Source organism: Hippocampus comes, unplaced genomic scaffold (assembly GCF_001891065.2).
Source record: "Hippocampus comes isolate QL1 unplaced genomic scaffold, H_comes_QL1_v1.1 scaffold185, whole genome shotgun sequence".
Taxonomy (NCBI): domain Eukaryota; kingdom Metazoa; phylum Chordata; class Actinopteri; order Syngnathiformes; family Syngnathidae; genus Hippocampus; species Hippocampus comes.
This window is the reverse complement of record NW_017805931.1, coordinates 297415-315711: the sequence shown is the minus strand read 5'-3', so window position 1 is coordinate 315711 and position 18297 is coordinate 297415. Positions and strand designations below refer to the sequence as shown.

Sequence of the window (18297 nt, the reverse complement as noted above, 5' to 3'; positions counted from 1 at the left end):
TTTTCCCATATATTCAGAATGACGTCATGAAAACTGAAACGGCAGAGATACCCATGACCTGCTCACCATCATCTTTGTGATTTAATCAGCGTGTAACTAGGAAGGGATGATCAAATGTCCCATTGCGGTTACATTTGTGCAGCATATTTCTCAAGCACACCGACACCCGTGGCAAAAAAATGAATGAATGAATAAATAAAAGATTTTGAATCAGCCCTTCAGTCAAATCAAAGAATCAACAACTAATGGTCCTCTCATGTCGGTGTAAGCAAGTACAACCTTTACCCTTTGGATCCAGCCATGACTAAGAACACACATTTAATGAGTGACTTATTAGGTGACACGTCTGACATTTCATTTTAAATTCACCTTATGTTGTCCTGCACAGTTTAACAAGTGCAAAGGTTGTCGAAGATGTACAAACAAACGGCGGCAGTGTTCTAAAAATTGTTATTCAAGTGTGGCGTTTGAAATGCTTCTGGCGCTCCGGAGTGTCATTCTTCGCCAGTGCCATCACTGAATTGTACCCAGAATCAGAATCGCCTTTATTGTCATTGTATAGAATACAACGAAATTTGGGTGCCACTCCTTAGTGCATTCGTAAAAAAAATAAAATTGAATAAAATAACGGTTTAATAAATACAAAACTCAACAACACACAACAGCAGCAGCAGCAGTAGTGGTAGTGTGGACTGAGGCTTATATTGCACGCAGGACACATATTGCACATGAAATGAAATGGCTCAGATATTGCTCGAACCCTTACATAATGAACACCGCAACGTATCGTCGAAAGAGCAGTTTCTAACATTTGCACTCCGTAGGTCAAAACAAGCAAAATATTCGAAAGAGCGGTCAACCAAAACAAGCACGTAAATATGTTTCTTTCCGAATTTGTATACATTGTATGTAGCCCGAAGGATCAAAGCTCCGAAAATGGATCATCTTATTTTGATTACGGCTGGAGAACACGATTCGAGTTTTGACGAACAGGTTGGAGGAGGAGCAGGAAGAACAGCGTCCGTCTCAACTACAAGTCCCACAATGCACTGGCGACGTGGAATGCGGAACCCCCGTCAACTATTGACTTTCGTTTTCGTTTTTAACGCTGAGTAATTGTGGCTTTGAATTACAACTCAATGTGAGGATTCGTTTGCAACTGCCCTCAACTTTAAACAAAGCCATAAGACTCCATTTTGAGCGTGTTCCCGACGTCAGAAGCGACATGGCCGCTTGGGATATTTGCACCGAGACGAAGCAGCAGGTAGGCTCGGGCTGTTTATCTCCTCTGTACTGGATAAGGAGGAGGAAGCCGTTTAGAGTGCGCAACTTGGACGAGCTAAAGTGAAACTTGATAGAGCCGCGCGGCGCGGGGTCTTGTAAGGTGAGCGGGTAGCGGTGGCCCGTTTCGAAACTTGTCGTCACGGGAGCATGGAGCCGACAAAAGGAAGATACTTGACATGACTTGTTTCATCGCAGGTGGACGACTTCGCCAAGAAACTCGCCAAGGAGGTAAGTAAGAGGGCAATACTGTCAAGGAATTCACGAAGTACAGTATATGACGCGTCTCCTAAGGATAGGGCCAAAAAGCAATTACTTTTCTCCTGGGGAGGGGGATGGGGGGGGGGCATATTGGGACTGACCCGTAGTATCGATTTGTGGGGTTAAAAATAAATAAATAGATAAAATGTCTGTCAAAGTAAAAGTTGGAATCGTGATTCATTACAGAAAATGTTGCAATTAATTAGTTTTAAAAATGTGTCGCTTGACAGCACTCTATAGCTCACTTTTTTTCTCCTGTATTAAAAAAAAAAAGGCAGAAGCGCTCGTCTCAACATTTTTCCCTCAGAAGATGGAAGAGCTGCAGGTGCTCCTGAAGGTTAGTGTTCAAATAGATCGTACAAGAAACAAACACTCGAGACAAACTGCAAAAAGTTCTAATCTATTCTCGAAACAAAAAGGTATGGCCAGTATTGTGCGACGTGTAAAACGAGTGTCCAAGACCAATTTACCGTGAATGTCTAGATACTGAACGTAAACTGATGTGTATGCAAGTGTCGGACGTTTCGGTTGATGAGTTCACATCTCAAATCATCGGCACCTTCAAGTTATCGATTTTCGTGTTGCCATCAGACCTCTTTCAGTTATCGTGACCAGGCGTTCCCAAAGGCACCGCTGGATATCCCCATCCCAGATCCTGTGAAGGAGGAGGCCAAACGTAAAAAGAAGGAGGAGGAGCAAAAGGAGGTCGGGAGCTGCCATCGGGGAATAATACGGGGGAGGATATGCAAACAAAATACACCTGTTACCTCAGCAGCCAATCGCTGCGCTGGCGAGAGATTCAAAGAAAACAACAGCTTCGCTTCCTTTTGTTGCAGAAGGCGGCGGAGAAAGACAAGGAGGAGGACGGCGAGGATTCAGGTGAATACGACCTTCAAGTCGGGGGCCACAAGCGGGAGTGGACGTCTCTTAGCCATTCCGCAGCTTCTTGCAAAACATTTGGGCTCAGCAGAAAGTTGCTGGGCGCCATCGTCAGCCTCAATAAACCCGAGTCCAATTGTGCATCAGGGCCTCCTTGCGGTCCCGTCTGCTGCAACGAGCGAGTGGAGGTGCTCCTGAAGGAGGTCAAGCCTCAGCTGCAGACGCTGAAGGAGAAGATCAACACGGTCAGTCCCAGCAACGGCATTTGGCGCCACCTTCGCTCGTCTTGCCGACATGCGCGCTTGAAGGCGAACGAACGAAAATGAGAAAAAAGGCAACTTTTTCAAAACGGCACCCTCCTTATTCATTCAATTACGAGACGTAGTCCCTCTTCGTATGATCTCTAGGGGTCCTCAATCATTTTTAAACAATGGAATTGCATTTTGTTCAGACCATGAATATTGTATTTCAGGTCTGTTTCTTTCTTGCCACTGTTTACTGGTTAGATCATTAAAAAAAAAAAAGATGACTTAAGAAATTAGAAATGCATTCCCCGTGTCTGATGTCATACTTCTTCTTGCCAGCATCTGTGGGTATTCATTTTAGCGTTTTTTTTCCCGCACCTACAAATTAAATAATTTTTCATTCACATTTGTTTTTTTTTTTTTAAACAGATGCTTGGAGAGTGAAATTATTTTATCTGTCGTGTGGTAAATTAGGTTTTGAAAATTAAATCGCTATTTGTTGTCTTGTGCGTCTGCGTTGATACAAATTCAATTGAAATGAAATCATTTTCTTTTTCCTGCGGGTGACTGTATTCGAATCAAGTTGTTGGGTTTTTTTTTCCACTGAGGTATTTATTTATTTTTTTTTTTAAGTAATTATTGTAGGAGTCCGTGGATTCCGTCCCCCCCTCCCCCCGATTGTCCGATGCGAATACGAACGTTCTGACCTATTCTTGCAGGTCTCTCATTATTTTTGGAAACCGCTTCGCGTGTATCGTTTGTATAAATGTCAGTGGAATTATTTCTGAGTATCCGATTTTTCTTGCAGGTGACCACGTGGATCCAACTTCAAATTCCCCAAATTGAAGACGGGGACAACTTTGGAGTTGCAGTGCAGGTCGTTCACCGATAAGCGGTCGAGTGACTTGATCGCATTCCAATTGGTGTGCGTGCTTAGTTCAGGCTCACGTTGGTTCAAGTATTTTGGCTCCTGTGTACCATTAGGAGAAAGTGTTTGAGATGCTGACAAGCTCCCGCAGCAAGGTCGAGGGATTCCAGACTCAGATTTCAAAGTAAGCGCACCTCCTTGAAGCCGTGTTTGCACTCCTGCTCCAAGAGTGGATTTTTCTCGCCTATTTGTCTTTTTTCGTGAATGTATTTTTGTCGCGGACCGTATCCATCAGTGGTTTAGAGCCGACTTACTTCCCGCGATACCCTTGCGCGTGGAAAAAGAGAGCCACAACAAGCCAAATTCAAAAAAATAACGTCGTCGGATTTTCTTTCCGATCGAGTCCATCGTGTGACAAGGCGTCGCCGGAAAAAAGGACGCGAGCTGGGTTTCCTTTCGGCGGCGCCGAGAGCTGCACACGCGGCGGTCTTTGCCAAGTCAATGCTGACCATTTGATGCTGTCAGTCTTGCGAGTCGATTTTCAACACGCAGTTGGGCGTTCTACCCGCTTTTCGGCTTAATCGCTTTCTATGTAGGCGGCGAAGCCGCTCAAGGGGAAAAGGCTCCGTCGCATAACATAACCACTGGCATTTCAAAAGCGTGTCATGACTGGAGTGCTCAGCGACCAAATGCCCCTTGTCCGCATTCCCAAGTCAAACGAGGGAGTATACAGACAGAGATTTCTCTGTCTCTTTCTCTCTCTACCTGAAGGAATTTTGCCCTGTCTTTCAGATATTACAGCGAGAGAGGCGATGCGGTCGCCAAAGCGTCGAAGACGCCCCACGTGGTCAGTACTTGCTTTTGTCCCGAACGCGTGCTCATTGCACCTTGGGAACTTGACCTGTTAAAGAAGTGTCATTTTCTGGGCGTCGATTACCTTGTTGCGCGCGCTCTGCAGGGAGACTACCGGGAGCTGGTTCACGAGCTGGACGCCACCCAGTACTTGGAGCTCCGTCTGATGGTACTGGACGCCTGCGCCACATACGTAAGAGCCGACGTTGACGGCCGCCTTTGAATTGACGACTGCGTCCGTGCACATAGGCCAGTTATCGCTCGCGCTGTGCGTTTCTGATGATGTCGGAGTCTCCTCTGATTAAAATGTTGAGGGTAGCCTATCAAACCAAACGATGTCGCCGTCCTGCCTCCAAACTTCTCATGCGCCCGGACCCTCGCTTCTCCCCCGCCAGGCCGCGCTCTATGACATCATCAGCAAGAATTACGCCAAGATCAAGAGGCCCCGAGGAGACTGCAGAGCTCTCATCTACTGAAGAGCCCCGACACGCGCACTCGCGAGATGCACTCGGCACTCTGTGGCACGATGAAGTCGAGACGTGATACCCTGCCGCTCAACGGAACACGTTTCGCAATATGTTGCCAAATAAAATTGCAATCCTTCTTGCAGTCTGCCTCGACTTTGTTTCACTTTACTATACTGTACAGTGGTGGTCCCCAAACTACAGCCCATTCATAAATAACGGTTTTTATTTCGTGCAGAGAGATTTTTTTTCCTTCCCCTGTCAAGATCCCAGACAGGGTTCATTTTTGCTTACATCTGCAATGGTCACCTCTTTTTGTTAGAAAGTGACCCCGGCCACCCACCGGAGAAGGGAAACGTTTTTTAACTCTCACAGGAAAAAGTTGGGAAAGGCCCCCGGTATACAGTATGGTGACATGTTAAGTCTATTAGGAGATTTTTTTATTTTATTTTAGTGACTATCAATATTTTTCATTATTTTTCCTTCCTCCTCCATTCAATGTCATTCAAACGACTGAAGATTCGGGTGACAATTGTCTGGCAGTGTGACAAGAATCTCTGAACTGTGTCAATCAGTGACCCAAAAGCATCTCAAGGCAACATTTTCAGCTCTTGAGCAGTGCCAACAACGATTACATTCGTCTCCGCGTAGAAACTTGTAACGGTTTGTAATTAGAAGGTCGGGTATCCATCCCCGGGCCAACCCGGACCATGGCAACTCGCTTTGCGTGTGAACCAACCTTGATTGAGGCCTGTGCGGTCCAGGTAGCCCACATCTCCTCCCGGCTGCAGGCCTGGGAACTTCGGAACGTGTGCCAGAACAGAGCAGCAGGAACACCCGGACGGCTAGAAGAAGCACACACAGGAGGAAAATGAACCTCGGTGGAACATTCTTGGCCAGATTTCTCCTCCTTTTGGCGGAGGTTATGTTTGAATGCGGACAATTCCTCAACAAGCTGGAGGCAACACAAGCTGCGTGCGTGCGTGCGCCCGTGTCTGACAGTTTTGAAGTCAAGCACATGGTTGATAAAGATACAACCCCTCTGGCCCCCTTTTTATCTGTTATGCCACCCACCCTCTCCACTCTAAGTCCAGCAGAACTTGAATTCTGAAACGTACTTAACACAATCGTTAAAAAAAGTCAATCTTCATTTTAATTTTGGGGATCATTTTTGTGAAACCTGCATTTACTTTGCATTAACTCAAACTTTTATGCTGTCAAAAAGTTGTCACAGGCTCGCTAAAGTTGGAAATGATCGCTAAAAAAAGTTTCAGATGAGACAAACTCAATTCTTGCGGATGGGGAATTTGTTGCATCATCTTGTTAATGCTCCCTGGTTCACATTCCTCCATGTCACTGTTGTCAGTTTTTTTTCCGGCGTTTCCCCCACGACGTCAATTAATCAAGTCACAACTATAGTTGACTTCACTTCACTCTATTTCCATCTCTTATACTTCAAGGGAGTTTTAAAAAGGGTCCGACAGAGTAGAAAGCACAGTTGGTCTGTTTTCAAATGTATGGACTAAAAGAAACGTTTTTAGAAATATGAATAAACGAGTACAACACAAAAGAAGAAAAAAATCTACTCAAGTGCAGTTATTTCCCACCACTGAAAGGCAGCGATTCTTTATACAGTACCTGCAAATGGGCTTCCTCTGTTAATTCAATGTGCGGCATGAAAAGAGGCAACATTAAGTCGCCTCGGTCTGTCACCAATCGAGTTCTTCCATACTTAAGGGTCGTCTGTTCCACTCATTTTGGAGATAAACGATTGCCCGTGTTTCATTTGGGGCCTCGGAACAGCTGCGTTCTCTCACAAACACTTTGTCATGATTGAACACATTTTTTGGGGGGGTGCTCGCTTCAAATACAAAACGGTCTTAGCTCATTACTCAACGTGTGTCTGAGAAACGGGCCAAATGATTGCTTCCTACCTTGATGAACATCCGGGCATGAAGCCAAAACGAAAGCCGACATGCCAAAGAATCGCAGGTCTCATTTTAGAGCTCACCGTTTCCATTAGAATGTCTTTCAAGTGACTTTGGAAGTTGGTTGGAGCTTTTGCTATTCAATTATTCACATGCATGAAGATACGCCTCGATCCACGAGCTGTGTCAAAAAAGAGATGCATTCAAGGAACAGGGTTTCTTTGGGGTGGTTTGCTGTATTGGGACGGATTGAGAGCCACCCGAAACATTTGGTTCCCTTCACAATGTTAGGAAGAAACCAGAAAATAGTACGATTCGGAGTTTAAACCAAATGATGGAAAGAATGATTGCATTTTTTGTGATGCTACCATACGTTCCAGTGTCAAGATGTTTATCGGCGTCCGAATCTGTGCCCCTCCGGGTCAGTTTGCATTTTTGCAGGGTTTTTTTTTTCTCTGAGTGCTGCAGTTTGCTCGGACGTTGAAGTCTCTGGTCAAATCTCTTTTCTTCATTTGAAAGCTCCTCGGTCCTCTATCCCGCGTTTACATGTTAGCACCTGCCGAGACTGGACGTTAGTCAATGACGTCATTTCAGGGAGACGGCAATTGGGAACCATGACCAAAAACTGCCCGATTGAGCATCACCGACAGTCCAAAAAACGAACTAAACTCTGTCTATGAATGAATTTAACTTGTGTCCAAAAACATTAGCCAGAAAGATAAGTCGAGCATTTCGCATATCCGTAACTACGTTCTTCCAAATTTTAATTTCACATCCCTGCAATGTCATTTCATTTCCAGAACTGCCAACAATTCCGGATTGCCTGTATTTTCATTCGGAAATCACTGACCATTTGCTCGTTGTGTCTGTTTGTTCAGGAGATTGAAAAATTAATAATAACTGCACCACAAAGTAGTGAGGGAACGCTGTAATCATAAAAATGCAACTACTACAGCATCAACATGAACACACCAGTCGGTGGTGATCGGTTGACCGCTCCGCCTCGACTTCAGCCTTGGTGTCCATAACATGCGACCGCAAGTCCGATGACACGAGCACGAGTCGATCATTAAACTGCGGCCTAGTGCGTCTTGGAGCCAAGTGCACACATGGCCACCCATAAACTTGAACATGGTGTCGGGACAATCTGGGTAGCCGTTGCCAAGATGACTGCCTGGCGACTTGGGGAATCCAGTTCTGGATTATTCGTACTGTGGTTTGTCTGGTCTCTTACCTCTGACCTGTTTGCCCCTAGCCAAATAAAGCCCCTGAGAAATTAGCTGCTGGCATCATTGGGACACAAAAATCCCTCCCCTGCCATGGATGACAAGTGCATAGAAAGCAAACAGAGACCCAAGTGAGGGTTCTAACTATACCCCCGCCAAACTGTGTTGAGTAAAATTTGCCCTTTGATACAAGTGGCAGGAAATTGCGAGAGCAAATCACTTTGTAGTTGTTCGGCACGCACACACTGGATTGATCATCGGACAGAATTATGAACACCCATTTTATTCATGTTTACCAAAGTGTATTTTTAAAAATAATTCATTTGTCAACAGCTGGTTTCTGACCGGGGATCCACAAGGAGATTTGTCCGCGATGATTTAAGGACAGAATTCAAGCGCACATCTAATGCAGGCATTGTGCACTCACAGGCGCACGAAAGCTTTGAATCGGAAACTTTTCTCTTTTGGGCAGAATCTGGCCCCTCCAAAAACAGACGGATTTTCCACACACTTGCGACTGAGCGTCTGCGGCGATAGAATACTGTACAACTGATACGGAATTGCCTGTCATTTTCTCCTCACCGTGTTCAAATATGGTTTCACTTGCAAGCGGAGAAGCTCAATCGTGAAGTCGATTCAAGGCTCGGCTTGGCACCGAAGAGTCAGAGGCCAGAAGGGAAAAGGTTGGGCTTGTGACAAAAGCAAGCGTCGAGGTTTCTGTCTCTCGATGGTGCCCGAGCATCTCCCTCTACAATTGTGATCGTGACAGCCATTGGGGGTGGGGGTGCGGTGGGGCGGTATGCCGCGGGCTTGGGGGCTCCTTCTGCAACGCCAAGGATTTGTTGTGTCCTCCCTCTTCCGCCGGCTCCCGGCTGTCATTCTCTCTCCCGCTCCTCGTCCAGAGGGTGCGTTTGCCGATGCTCCCACATTTGCACAGCACAGTCCCACTGCGGACGCATAAAGCAGAAGTGGACTTCTTACTGGCTTCTCACAGCTCATTCATTCCAGTACTTGAGTCCTTTTTTCAAGTGTATGTGCCGTAATTTAAGTTGGTGAGGGACTGCCAGGTCAGAAGGGATCATTTTTCCCAATTTGGGGGAAAGCCTCAATCGCCTGAAAAATCGGCCCGTATTACGGGTCACAATGGAAGAGCATGAAACCGTTTATCCCATGCTCACGTGCCAATGTAAAAAAAAGAATGAAGAAAAAACCCTACCAATTTATCATTTGATATGCTTTGTCGTCAAAATGCAAAGTCTTGCTCCAACCATGTCTATCTATTCCCTCGCAACGCCTGAAGGCTTGAGTATGAGGAGTCAATCTTCCTACACTGGGGGTGTAACAAAAAAAAGATGGCAATCGGAAAATCCTTTTTCATTTAAAATATATGAGTGCAATGAATCAAAAGAAATGAAATGATTCCACTTTAACATATCAAGATATGGAAAAAAAATCGAATCAAATCGAGATACGAAGTGACATACGTTTCAAGGCGTCTTTTTTGGAGAGATTTCTGCCTCTAACACATAGATGACATCAGGGCTACAAATACGTATCGCAACAGCGGTCACAGTTCGGAAGGGGGATTCTCCCATCTGCGGCCCCTTCTCAAGGGTTCTCATTTTTCCCCAAGTCTTTCCTTGCCCTCCTGGGGGTTAAGTTAAGGTCGGGGATGTCGTGAACATTTGTCAACTGTGGCCATGTGGAGCCCATGCCCATCTTTTTGTGGTTAAGAGCTGCAGAAATAAATCTGGAACTTGACTTGCCACTCACAGAGCTACTGATGATGATGTCTTCGTACGGGTGCCAAGTGACGTCCCTCACGCAGGCACCGTGACCCAACAACTTAGAAACCACAGCGCCCGTCAGCACGTCGTAGACTGTGCTAGGACACATGCAAGAAAGAAAAAAAAAAAAAAAAGAAGAGATGATACACTCCGCGAGCGAGACCGCTGCTCAAAAGAGAGCTTTCACTCACTGACAATCTTGCCGGTGGAGCACCCGGAGTAAATGAATCTCTGTCCCGTGCTGAACTCGGGTGAGAAACGGCACCGGATGAGTGTGTGCAGGACGCCGTGGCCTCGGTACGTCATCACCGAAGTGTCGCCGGCCAGCTTGTGTCGCCTCAGGGCTGCGACGGAAGAAGGCGCAGAAGAAAAAGTCACGTCCTGCTTGAGGACACGTGAAAGGAATCACAGAATGGCGCCGCACTGAAGGATGACTCAAGTGTATGTGGCCAACTTAGAAAGGGAGCGAATGAAATCTTTTTAGCATCAACACACTTCATCAACGTCCTTGAGCACTGAAAAATTGCAAGCGAGAAATGGATCGCAAATGCCGTCGTCATTGTCGCACGTGCCTTGGCTCATTCGATGCTAACGACGACTCAAGACGTCCATTCGAATCCAAACATTCAGTGCCAAGGTGATGAGGGCCCTTGAACTTGCAAGCACTTTGAGGAGCGTGACTAAGCCGAAGCACCAGCGGAGGCTTTTTTTGTTTGTTGGTTTTTTTAAGTAGACGTCTCCAAGAAATGGAGATTGAGGAGCGTCGCCTCAAATGCCCAAAACCTTTCTAGACTTCAGTTCAGTGAGAATCTAGCAGACTCGATCCACAAGTGTCGGTCTGATGAAGAGTACCAGTGATTTGAAAAAGTGTAAGATAAGGAGAGAACCTGGAATCTACTGTGCAAAAAAAAAAAAAAAAAAAACCCAAGTGGGATCATTTCTACTCGATTGTAGTTTTCTTTGGTCTTCGACTGCGCGTACATTTTCTTACCACTTGCATGACAGTGAATAATGTCACATCACGGCAGGGAAAGGACGGCTCGTGTGTTTGGAGGTCGGCTGCACTCGACATACATACCTCTTTGGGGAACACGCTGCCAGCGGTAATCCCAATTCTGCTGGGTGACGGCCAGGCGCGAGGCCGCCAAGCCCTCCTTGGGCGAGAACTTCCTCACGTCCCAGAGCTTGATGGACTGGTCCTTCGAGTTGCTGATCAGATAGCGCGCATCGCCCTGCCACGGTACGAACGGTGACAATGGAGGTTGGATGATTGATGCCACATGAGGATTTGCGTGTCCGCTGTCGACAATGCACAATTATCAACCGCAAAACAACAACACCTTTACGTCGTTTGACTCGGCGGAAGAGCCGGCCGGGGCCAAGTATTATGACAAAGTCGGATGGTCGAGCTCTCTTGTTTTCTGCGCGCAGCACAGGTGGGCCGAACCCGGGACCGGTCGCCAGCCTTTCAAAATCACATTTGCATGGATGGAATTTTTCGAGCGGTTTGGCCGGATAACATTTTGCTAACCGATTAATGATATCAGACCGATTTATTTATCTTAATTGGCCCATTCATGAAAAAAAAAAAGATATACAATGGCTACGTTCCACTTTTTGGTTCCCTTAACGCTTACACGAATAAAGATAAGAATGACAAGCGCAACATTTGAATGTTGAACTTCACAACAGAGAGAAAGAAGGTTGCTTTGGGTGTTTAATGTGGTTTTTGGGTGTTTAATGTGTTTTTGTTTTTTTTAAGACTTGTGATAAGCTCCCAATGAACTTCTGCCGGTTCTTTTATAGTCAAAGGCCGCTAAGGTAACACTAAGTCCCCCCCCTCCCCCAGCGTCCAGGCGGTCTGGGACCCCCGCCCGTACCTTGCTGTGGATGAAGGTGATGCCGTCCCGGTGTCCCGCCAGCTGTCCCACGGGCTGCGGCCGATCCTCCCGCAGCGTCCTCCTGTCCCACACTTTGCAGAGTGCGTCGTCGCTGCCGGAGAAGAGCAGCTGGGACGAGCTGTCGGCGAACGCCACCGCATTCACGTCATCCTCATGGGCATCAATCTGCCAAAGGAGAGAGAAAAGCGACACGTTGGAGAGGAGCAAAAAAAAAAAAAGAAAAAGACGTGTTGGTGTGGTGATCCCAAGACGGGGTGTAGGTGTGATCCCCAAACTACCAACTTGATATTTCTTTACTTTTTGTCTTCCACTTTCTCCCTTTGATCTTTTTTCCGCTGTCAATTGGGAATTTCTCCATGGTGAGACAAATAAAGGTTTGCTTATCTGATCTTCTGAGTAAGTACCACACGCATCAGAGCGAGTCTCGGCTCACTTTGACTCGACAGACAGAGTGGATGCGACCCCCAAGCACTCACCTTCAGTGTTCTTTTATTCTGCTCGAGGTCAAAGACATAAAGACAGCCGTCATTTGCTCTGAATGGAGAGGAGGAGGAGAGGAGAGCCAACAAACTCGTGTCACGCGTCAGTCTATTCATTCACAAGCTCCTTGTACTCAACAAGCAGGAATGACGTTAGAAAATAACAGGACCATTCAAACTTGGGAAAAAAAAATCAAACAAACCAACCGACAACTGTTTTTAAGCCGGAAAAGCAAACTGCACTCACCCTCCCAGGATCTCTTTGCCATCAGTGGACGCAGCCAGTGAGAACACACAGAACCTCCTCTCATCGGGACTACGAAAAAGCCAAGCAGACAGGCAAACGGGTTCATTGACGGCAACCGTGACAACACTTGACTGTACCAGACGCAAAAATCTCAATGCGTCATCCCGTCTTTGAACAATGCTATTTTGAAAAAGGCTGATGATGGCGGCGTGTCGGATGCCAAAGGGGGCCACGGTCGCTTCTGCGACGCACAAAAACAGCAAAATAAAGAAAAGGGATGACCCAGACGGCAACGGAGGGGCGAGTCGACGCGTTGGGCGAGGAGTGCCAAATGACTTGCTTTGAAAAGGTTTCTATGAGGAGTGGGCGGGACTAACTTGAGGTCCAAGGCCGTGTGATTTTCGCTGTCCCCGTCGATACCGCACAGATGAACTGCAGGGGAAACACATACAGACAAATGTTTCGAGAGTCTCACTCAAATGATAAAATGTTGTTTTCAATCAGGTTCCAACCCGGTTCCAAGACCTATTAGCGGTGAGGCGTTTTATTTGTTTGCCACGCCGTCTCCAGCCACTCGGTGAGGAAATACGGCAGGCAAGTACACAGAGCACGCAGAGTCGATTGTCCTTACTGTAGTCCGACCAGCTGGAGTAAAGCACGTGTCGCGCGTCCGGCGTGAAGCAGACGTCCAGAACGCTCCAGCCGACATCCCGAGCCTTGACCGTTTGTCGTAGTAAAAAGCGTCCTCTGCTCGTGTCGTACAAGCGGATGTTCTGATCTGAAGCGGAAAGGATTCTCAAAAGGGATGCTGAAAAATGGCCCCCGGGCCGTAGTTTGGGCATCGCCGCAGTAGACGGTGTTAAAAACGTTTCATGAAACAATTGTGGTCTTTCGGTTTTGGTGTGCTTTGGGAAATTTACCCTGGCAGGCAGAGAGAAACATGTTGCCATCCTCACTGTAGACGCCACAGAAGGCCTTGTGGTGGTATGTAGCCTTCTGAGAGACCGAGTTTGGCAGGAAACTAGGGTGGAAACACAAGGGATGTACGGCGTGATTCCCCTCGAAAACGCACACCAAAAAAAAAAAAAAAAAGCACAGTGGATCTTCAGAACCATTTGATGGTTGGATAACTTCATTTTCCTTTCAATGTTTTCTGTCGTTGTGGGTTGCGTCGTGTTTTCCCATTTTGCACTGACAGCAGAGCAAAGAGGAAAACGGTGATGACGGGCGTAAGAAATACACTCAACAGCATTATTAGGCCATCCAGCGTCAGGCTTGAGGCGAGACCGGTCAAAAACTGGTCTCGCCTAAAGCTCGGATGAGCTGCCAAATGCTCATGAGTGTTTGCACGTGTCACCAATATTGGGGTCTTTTGTTTTTGTGTCAGGGTTCTGTCAAGGTTGCAGAGGGTTTCAAAGTGTTGTTCTTGTCGCAAAGACACTTTGTACATGTTCGAAATGTCTCTGCGACAAGAAAAAACGTTTGCCACAAGTAAGAACTGCGTGCGAACAGTGATGCAACCCTTGAACGAACCCTGAGGAAAAACCAACATTTGCTAGACCTTGGCCGCTCAGTGAGGTTCGGGCTTCACATTCAACCGTCCGAACTTTGTTTATGAATGTAGATTAACATTGGCTTTCAAAAAGCCTCATGAATTGAATGAAGCCTCTTTGCGATGAAACATATCCCGAGTGAAGGTGAAGTTCCAAACGCGCGCCGTGTTCTGTCGGCTTTTTTTTTTTGACGAGCCACTTACTGCGAGCGGATGCGGCTGCACTCTCCGTGGGAAAAGCTGGAGCCTCGACATCTTCCTTGCGCCCTCTAATCAAGACGACAAAAACACACCCACGCACGCACAACACACATGAGTGCGGGACCAACCGCAAGGTGTTCACTGGGCATTTTTATGTTGAGTGAAACCGGAGCCTGCTGGAAGGGAACTCAACTTTAAGTCAAGTGCACAGGACGTTGCCAAAGACAAGATGCCCATTCATATGTTGCAAAATCAGTCGTTTCTCAACATGGGGGGTTTTCCTGCGTTCAAAGCGGCGCGCGGGCGGCTCCAGCTGATTGTGCGCCGCCCCCACCAGGCCGACTGACACAGTGTAAATTCTCCAGCCGTGCCGATTTAGCGATTGACGTCTCTCCGCGGCTCCGTATTTTAACTGCAGTTGCGGCGTTGCGCTCTATCGGCAGCAGTGCGCAGGAAAGACCTGACGTGAATACCGAAGAAGAAACAAATCGAATGGCGTTTCCCCCCACACCCCCCGTTCGTCGGTGCCATTGGCGTCCTGATTCTTCCCTGGCTGATGGAACAAACGGGGCAGTATTTCTATGTCGTGTCAACGGGAGAAGAAACAGAGCTGTTAGCCGGTCACTGACAAGTCGCCCGTTTGGCTGACAAATGGCAGAAGATGAGAAAAAAGAAAGACCGAACACTGACGGAAGTGGGTTTTGGTCCGCCAACGTAAGCGACGATCGGAGAGAGGGAGCGTCGCATGAGAGCTTTGTGACTCACCTCTGTCAGCATGTGCGTGAAACTTGTTTTGCCTCTCAGATCAGACGAAGCAGTAGCCAGCAGGATCTGAGTACGGATCTCACTGCGGTCCACCACATGCGTGTCAGGCTGGGTGTCCACTATCAAGGGAAGACATGAGTCAGAGTTGCGGACAGTCACCCAGAAGATTTCGCGGCGGCTTCTCTCTGGCGAGGTTACCGGGCGGATTGTAGCAGCTGCCCAGCCGACCCTCCCACGCCCCATCGCTGTCCTCATCGGAGTCTGAGTATGACTGGACCAGCTGTAGCCCCGTGGCTCCGCTGCCATGGACCAGTCTGACCTGGCCCCTGCACAGACACAAACCATTGCGAGTCGCCGCGGGGACCTTCACAACGCTGACTGCCTGGCACCCACCGTGTCGCTACTGGTCGACAAGAAACTAGACAACTCGGTACTTCATCTTTGGAGCGGGTGTTATCCCACAACCCGGGGTTGCTCAGGGACTACACGTGATCGAGAGAAACAGACAGAAGGACCGGGTCGTTCTATATATCGGGGGTGTCGAACCTTTTTCGTGGGTTTGTTTTTTAGGGTGGGATCGGGAGATTTGTCGGTAGGCCTATTTGGTGGAGTTGCTTGGGAATGACCTGGCCTCCTGATGGGATCAACGCTCAGAATTCCTTCGCCATGATCAAAACTTACTGTGCTGTCCTTTCCAAAGATCGAGCGCATATGACATCACTACCGGCTTACGTTCAGCAGGGCCCGGTACAATTTTCAAAATCACTTGTTCAGTTGCTAAGTCTGGATCCAAATGTGCCACATTTGAAATTGATTATAAGAGCACCATGAGTTTTTTAACTGCTGCAAAAAAGATCACAAATAAAGTCCAGTATGCCTTTAACTGGCTTCTTTTTTTTTCCCCACTTCACTCAGGCGGCACCACCATCTGAAGCTTGCTTTTGACTCCAACTTTGGCTCGCAAAAGAGAGGAAAAAAAACAATTTAAAAAAAGGATATTTCACAAAATGTGAAGAAGCAACGGGTCCTAAATGGAAAAATCCCTAAACCGGGCCTCGAGAGGTGCCACTGTCATTGTAATATTGCGCCATTATTAAAAAGGCAAGTTGTGAATCTTGACGCGAACATTCGGAAATCTGCAGGCGCCGTGCAACGACGGTAACGATGTCAGTTGCATTGAAACCGGACCCCGAAGAGTTGCTCCTATGTTCAGTGTATGAGAGTCGACAAAATTCACCTCCTCAGTAGGTAAGCCAGCACTTCAGCTAAGTCAACGTCCTCCTCTGAAGCTGACACCGTGTCTCCTTGCTGCCTGCTGCTGCTGCTCTGGTTTTGCTCTTCTGATTCGGACTGATCAACTGGGTTGCCACTGGTAGATCCCCTTCCACCAGACATCCCAGAACTGGACTGAGAGCCCATAGACTGAAGAGCACCTGGCCGGAATAAAGCACTGACATGAACATGACAACTGAGGTCGGAACGGGCATTCAACTACATTTCCTTAATCAACTGCCATTTAAATTGGATTTTAATAGAAATGTATTTATACCACGGTGGCGGAGGGCTGGTATGCACCCTTGACCGCGTCGGGGATCCTTATTTTGAAGGTTTCCCGACCCGGTCAGCTGTTTTTCCAGACACGTCACAAGGAAGCAGTGACAGCTCACACAAAGGCTGAAGTAACAGCCGGGACTGTCAGCTCGGAAAGTTTTTATTCTTCACTTAAAAAAAAAAAAAAAGCCCATTGTCTAATAAATTTCCCCAGTGTGGGACAAATAAAGGTTATCTTATCTTAAAAAAAAAAAACTTCAACCTATTTAAACAATTAAGATGACAAGATGATGGCGGATGAGCAAAATCTAGCGAGCCAGATTGACAGCTACTGTAGAAAGGAAAAATAACAGCTTGGGCATCAATTGGGTAAGCAATCTGAAGGGATATTTCATTATTTTTCTTTTAATTTGTACGGAAATCTAACTTTCTCGACGTTTTTCAAATGGCTCTTTTACAACTCCCAATTAGCTGCAAGAAATTGCTGTTTTGTTTCACGTGTTTATAAAAGAATTGCCACAAGACAGCTGGTACAGGCTCCGGAACGCCCACGACCCTTGTGCGGATAAGCAGTTCGGATAACGGACGGATGGACGTACAGTTATACAATTGAGCCTTTTCAATGTAGCTTATGACGGATCTGCAGGCAGGAAACCCCAAATTGCTGGACTGACATTGCCATAAAGGCCAGAGAGCCAGTTCATTTGGAAGGCAGTTGAACCCAAAGAAGATCTGACGTTTCTAAGATAGTTGTGAGGAACTGTTCTTGTCCGGTGATGAAAGCGTGGTTCAATTAACGACGACGGAGCGACGGACTGGCTGACAGTCCTAAAATGTAATTTAGCAATGGCACCCCCCAAAAAAAGCAGACGGGAAAAGGGTGTACAATGATCCAACATCACGGCCTTGCAGTGGATAAAGCGTCGACGGCAAATAATGTCTCCTGCCTACCTCGAGCTGTAAACAACAAAACAATGTCAAGGCGTACGTCACTTGAATCCAGTGGACAGCAAGCGAATTCGGTACCACTGAAGCTACGCAGCTTGGAGACTGCTAATTTGAGCGAACTGGTTGCGACCATCTCATTTGACATGTTTCGCAAGCATATCCAGGAAGCGGCCCCTGTGCCGTTTGCTTCCCGTGCTCCGCGAGCTGGTCTTCGGGTGAGCTAGCTAGCACCCTTATGCTAACGACTTTGACGTGCACATTACCGTTCGGATGTCCAACGGTCTCCTTGACACCGCTCCGCGGTCGCTAGCCCCGTTGTGTCGCTTCGGTCGAATTCGACATTAAAACGTCTCGTGGTTGACGAAAAATCCCAAGGTCGGCAGCACGGCGCTTCGTCCGTCGGCCAGTCGGTAATACGCCATGTTGTTTACAAAAGTCTACCTCTGGCCCTTGACGTCACACCGCTGGCAACGCCGGGAGGCGACGCACTCGTCAATTATTCTTACCAACTTTTCTCCATTTGACTTAATTCACTTCTTTCATTTGGAAGAGAATAGAATACATTCACCATTCAAGCAGAACCGCTAATCCACGCAAGGATCGTAACATATTAAAGGAGAACATTGTAAGATATTGTCAGGCTAATCATATAACCGCCTAACTCACTGCTTTGCATCAGTCCGATATTTGCAGGCAATGATGGTGCAAAAATGCCCATCTCAAAGCGCCAACCAAATTTTCCATTACATACGAAAATGTAGTTTTGCCTCTGTCGAGTCTGTGCGTTAGGCACTATTTACCCAATTTAATAATGGAGAAAGACACAAGATGAGCTATCGGGTGTGTTATTGGCGTGACAATA

The 18297-nt window shown here is 47.1% G+C and overlaps 2 protein-coding genes and 1 long non-coding RNA gene across 6 annotated transcripts; 1 reads left to right on the top strand and 2 right to left on the bottom strand.

The window, feature by feature from the left end:
- Nucleotides 1–1030: 1030 nt before the first annotated feature.
- psme1 (proteasome activator subunit 1) lies at nt 1031–4995 on the top strand. The gene is made up of 11 exons (XM_019890048.1): nt 1031–1264; nt 1480–1512; nt 1817–1879; nt 2134–2247; nt 2379–2421; nt 2569–2666; nt 3475–3543; nt 3651–3718; nt 4327–4381; nt 4493–4579; nt 4782–4995. The coding sequence occupies exons 1-11, from the start codon at nt 1226–1228 to the stop codon at nt 4860–4862; spliced, it is 750 nt and encodes a 249-aa protein (XP_019745607.1). The 5' UTR covers nt 1031–1225; the 3' UTR covers nt 4863–4995.
- Nucleotides 2643–7055, bottom strand: LOC109527892 (uncharacterized). 2 transcript variants are annotated; one of them, XR_002170595.1, is made up of 3 exons: nt 6785–7055; nt 5590–5695; nt 2643–2722 (listed from the first exon to the last, which is right to left on the bottom strand). It is a non-coding gene; the product is annotated as an uncharacterized LOC109527892 (long non-coding RNA). The 2 variants fall into 2 exon arrangements; XR_002170596.1 differs by lacking the exon at nt 6785–7055 and adding an exon at nt 6489–6776.
- Nucleotides 7056–8271: 1216 nt separating this feature from the next.
- Nucleotides 8272–17894, bottom strand: dcaf11 (ddb1 and cul4 associated factor 11). Of its 3 annotated transcripts, none has more exons than XM_019890015.1 (15): nt 17699–17894; nt 16174–16369; nt 15135–15262; nt 14937–15055; nt 14175–14239; nt 13339–13439; nt 13050–13196; nt 12796–12850; nt 12419–12487; nt 12169–12226; nt 11672–11857; nt 10870–11023; nt 9983–10135; nt 9778–9884; nt 8272–8951 (listed from the first exon to the last, which is right to left on the bottom strand). In XM_019890015.1, the coding sequence occupies exons 2-15, from the start codon at nt 16353–16355 to the stop codon at nt 8880–8882; spliced, it is 1596 nt and encodes a 531-aa protein (XP_019745574.1). In that variant the 5' UTR covers nt 16356–16369; nt 17699–17894; the 3' UTR covers nt 8272–8879. The 3 variants fall into 3 exon arrangements, with proteins under 3 accessions (XP_019745574.1, XP_019745575.1, XP_019745573.1); XM_019890016.1 differs by having other exon boundaries at nt 16174–16358; XM_019890014.1 differs by lacking the exon at nt 17699–17894 and adding an exon at nt 17439–17640.
- Between the last annotated feature and the right edge of the window lie 403 nt (nt 17895–18297).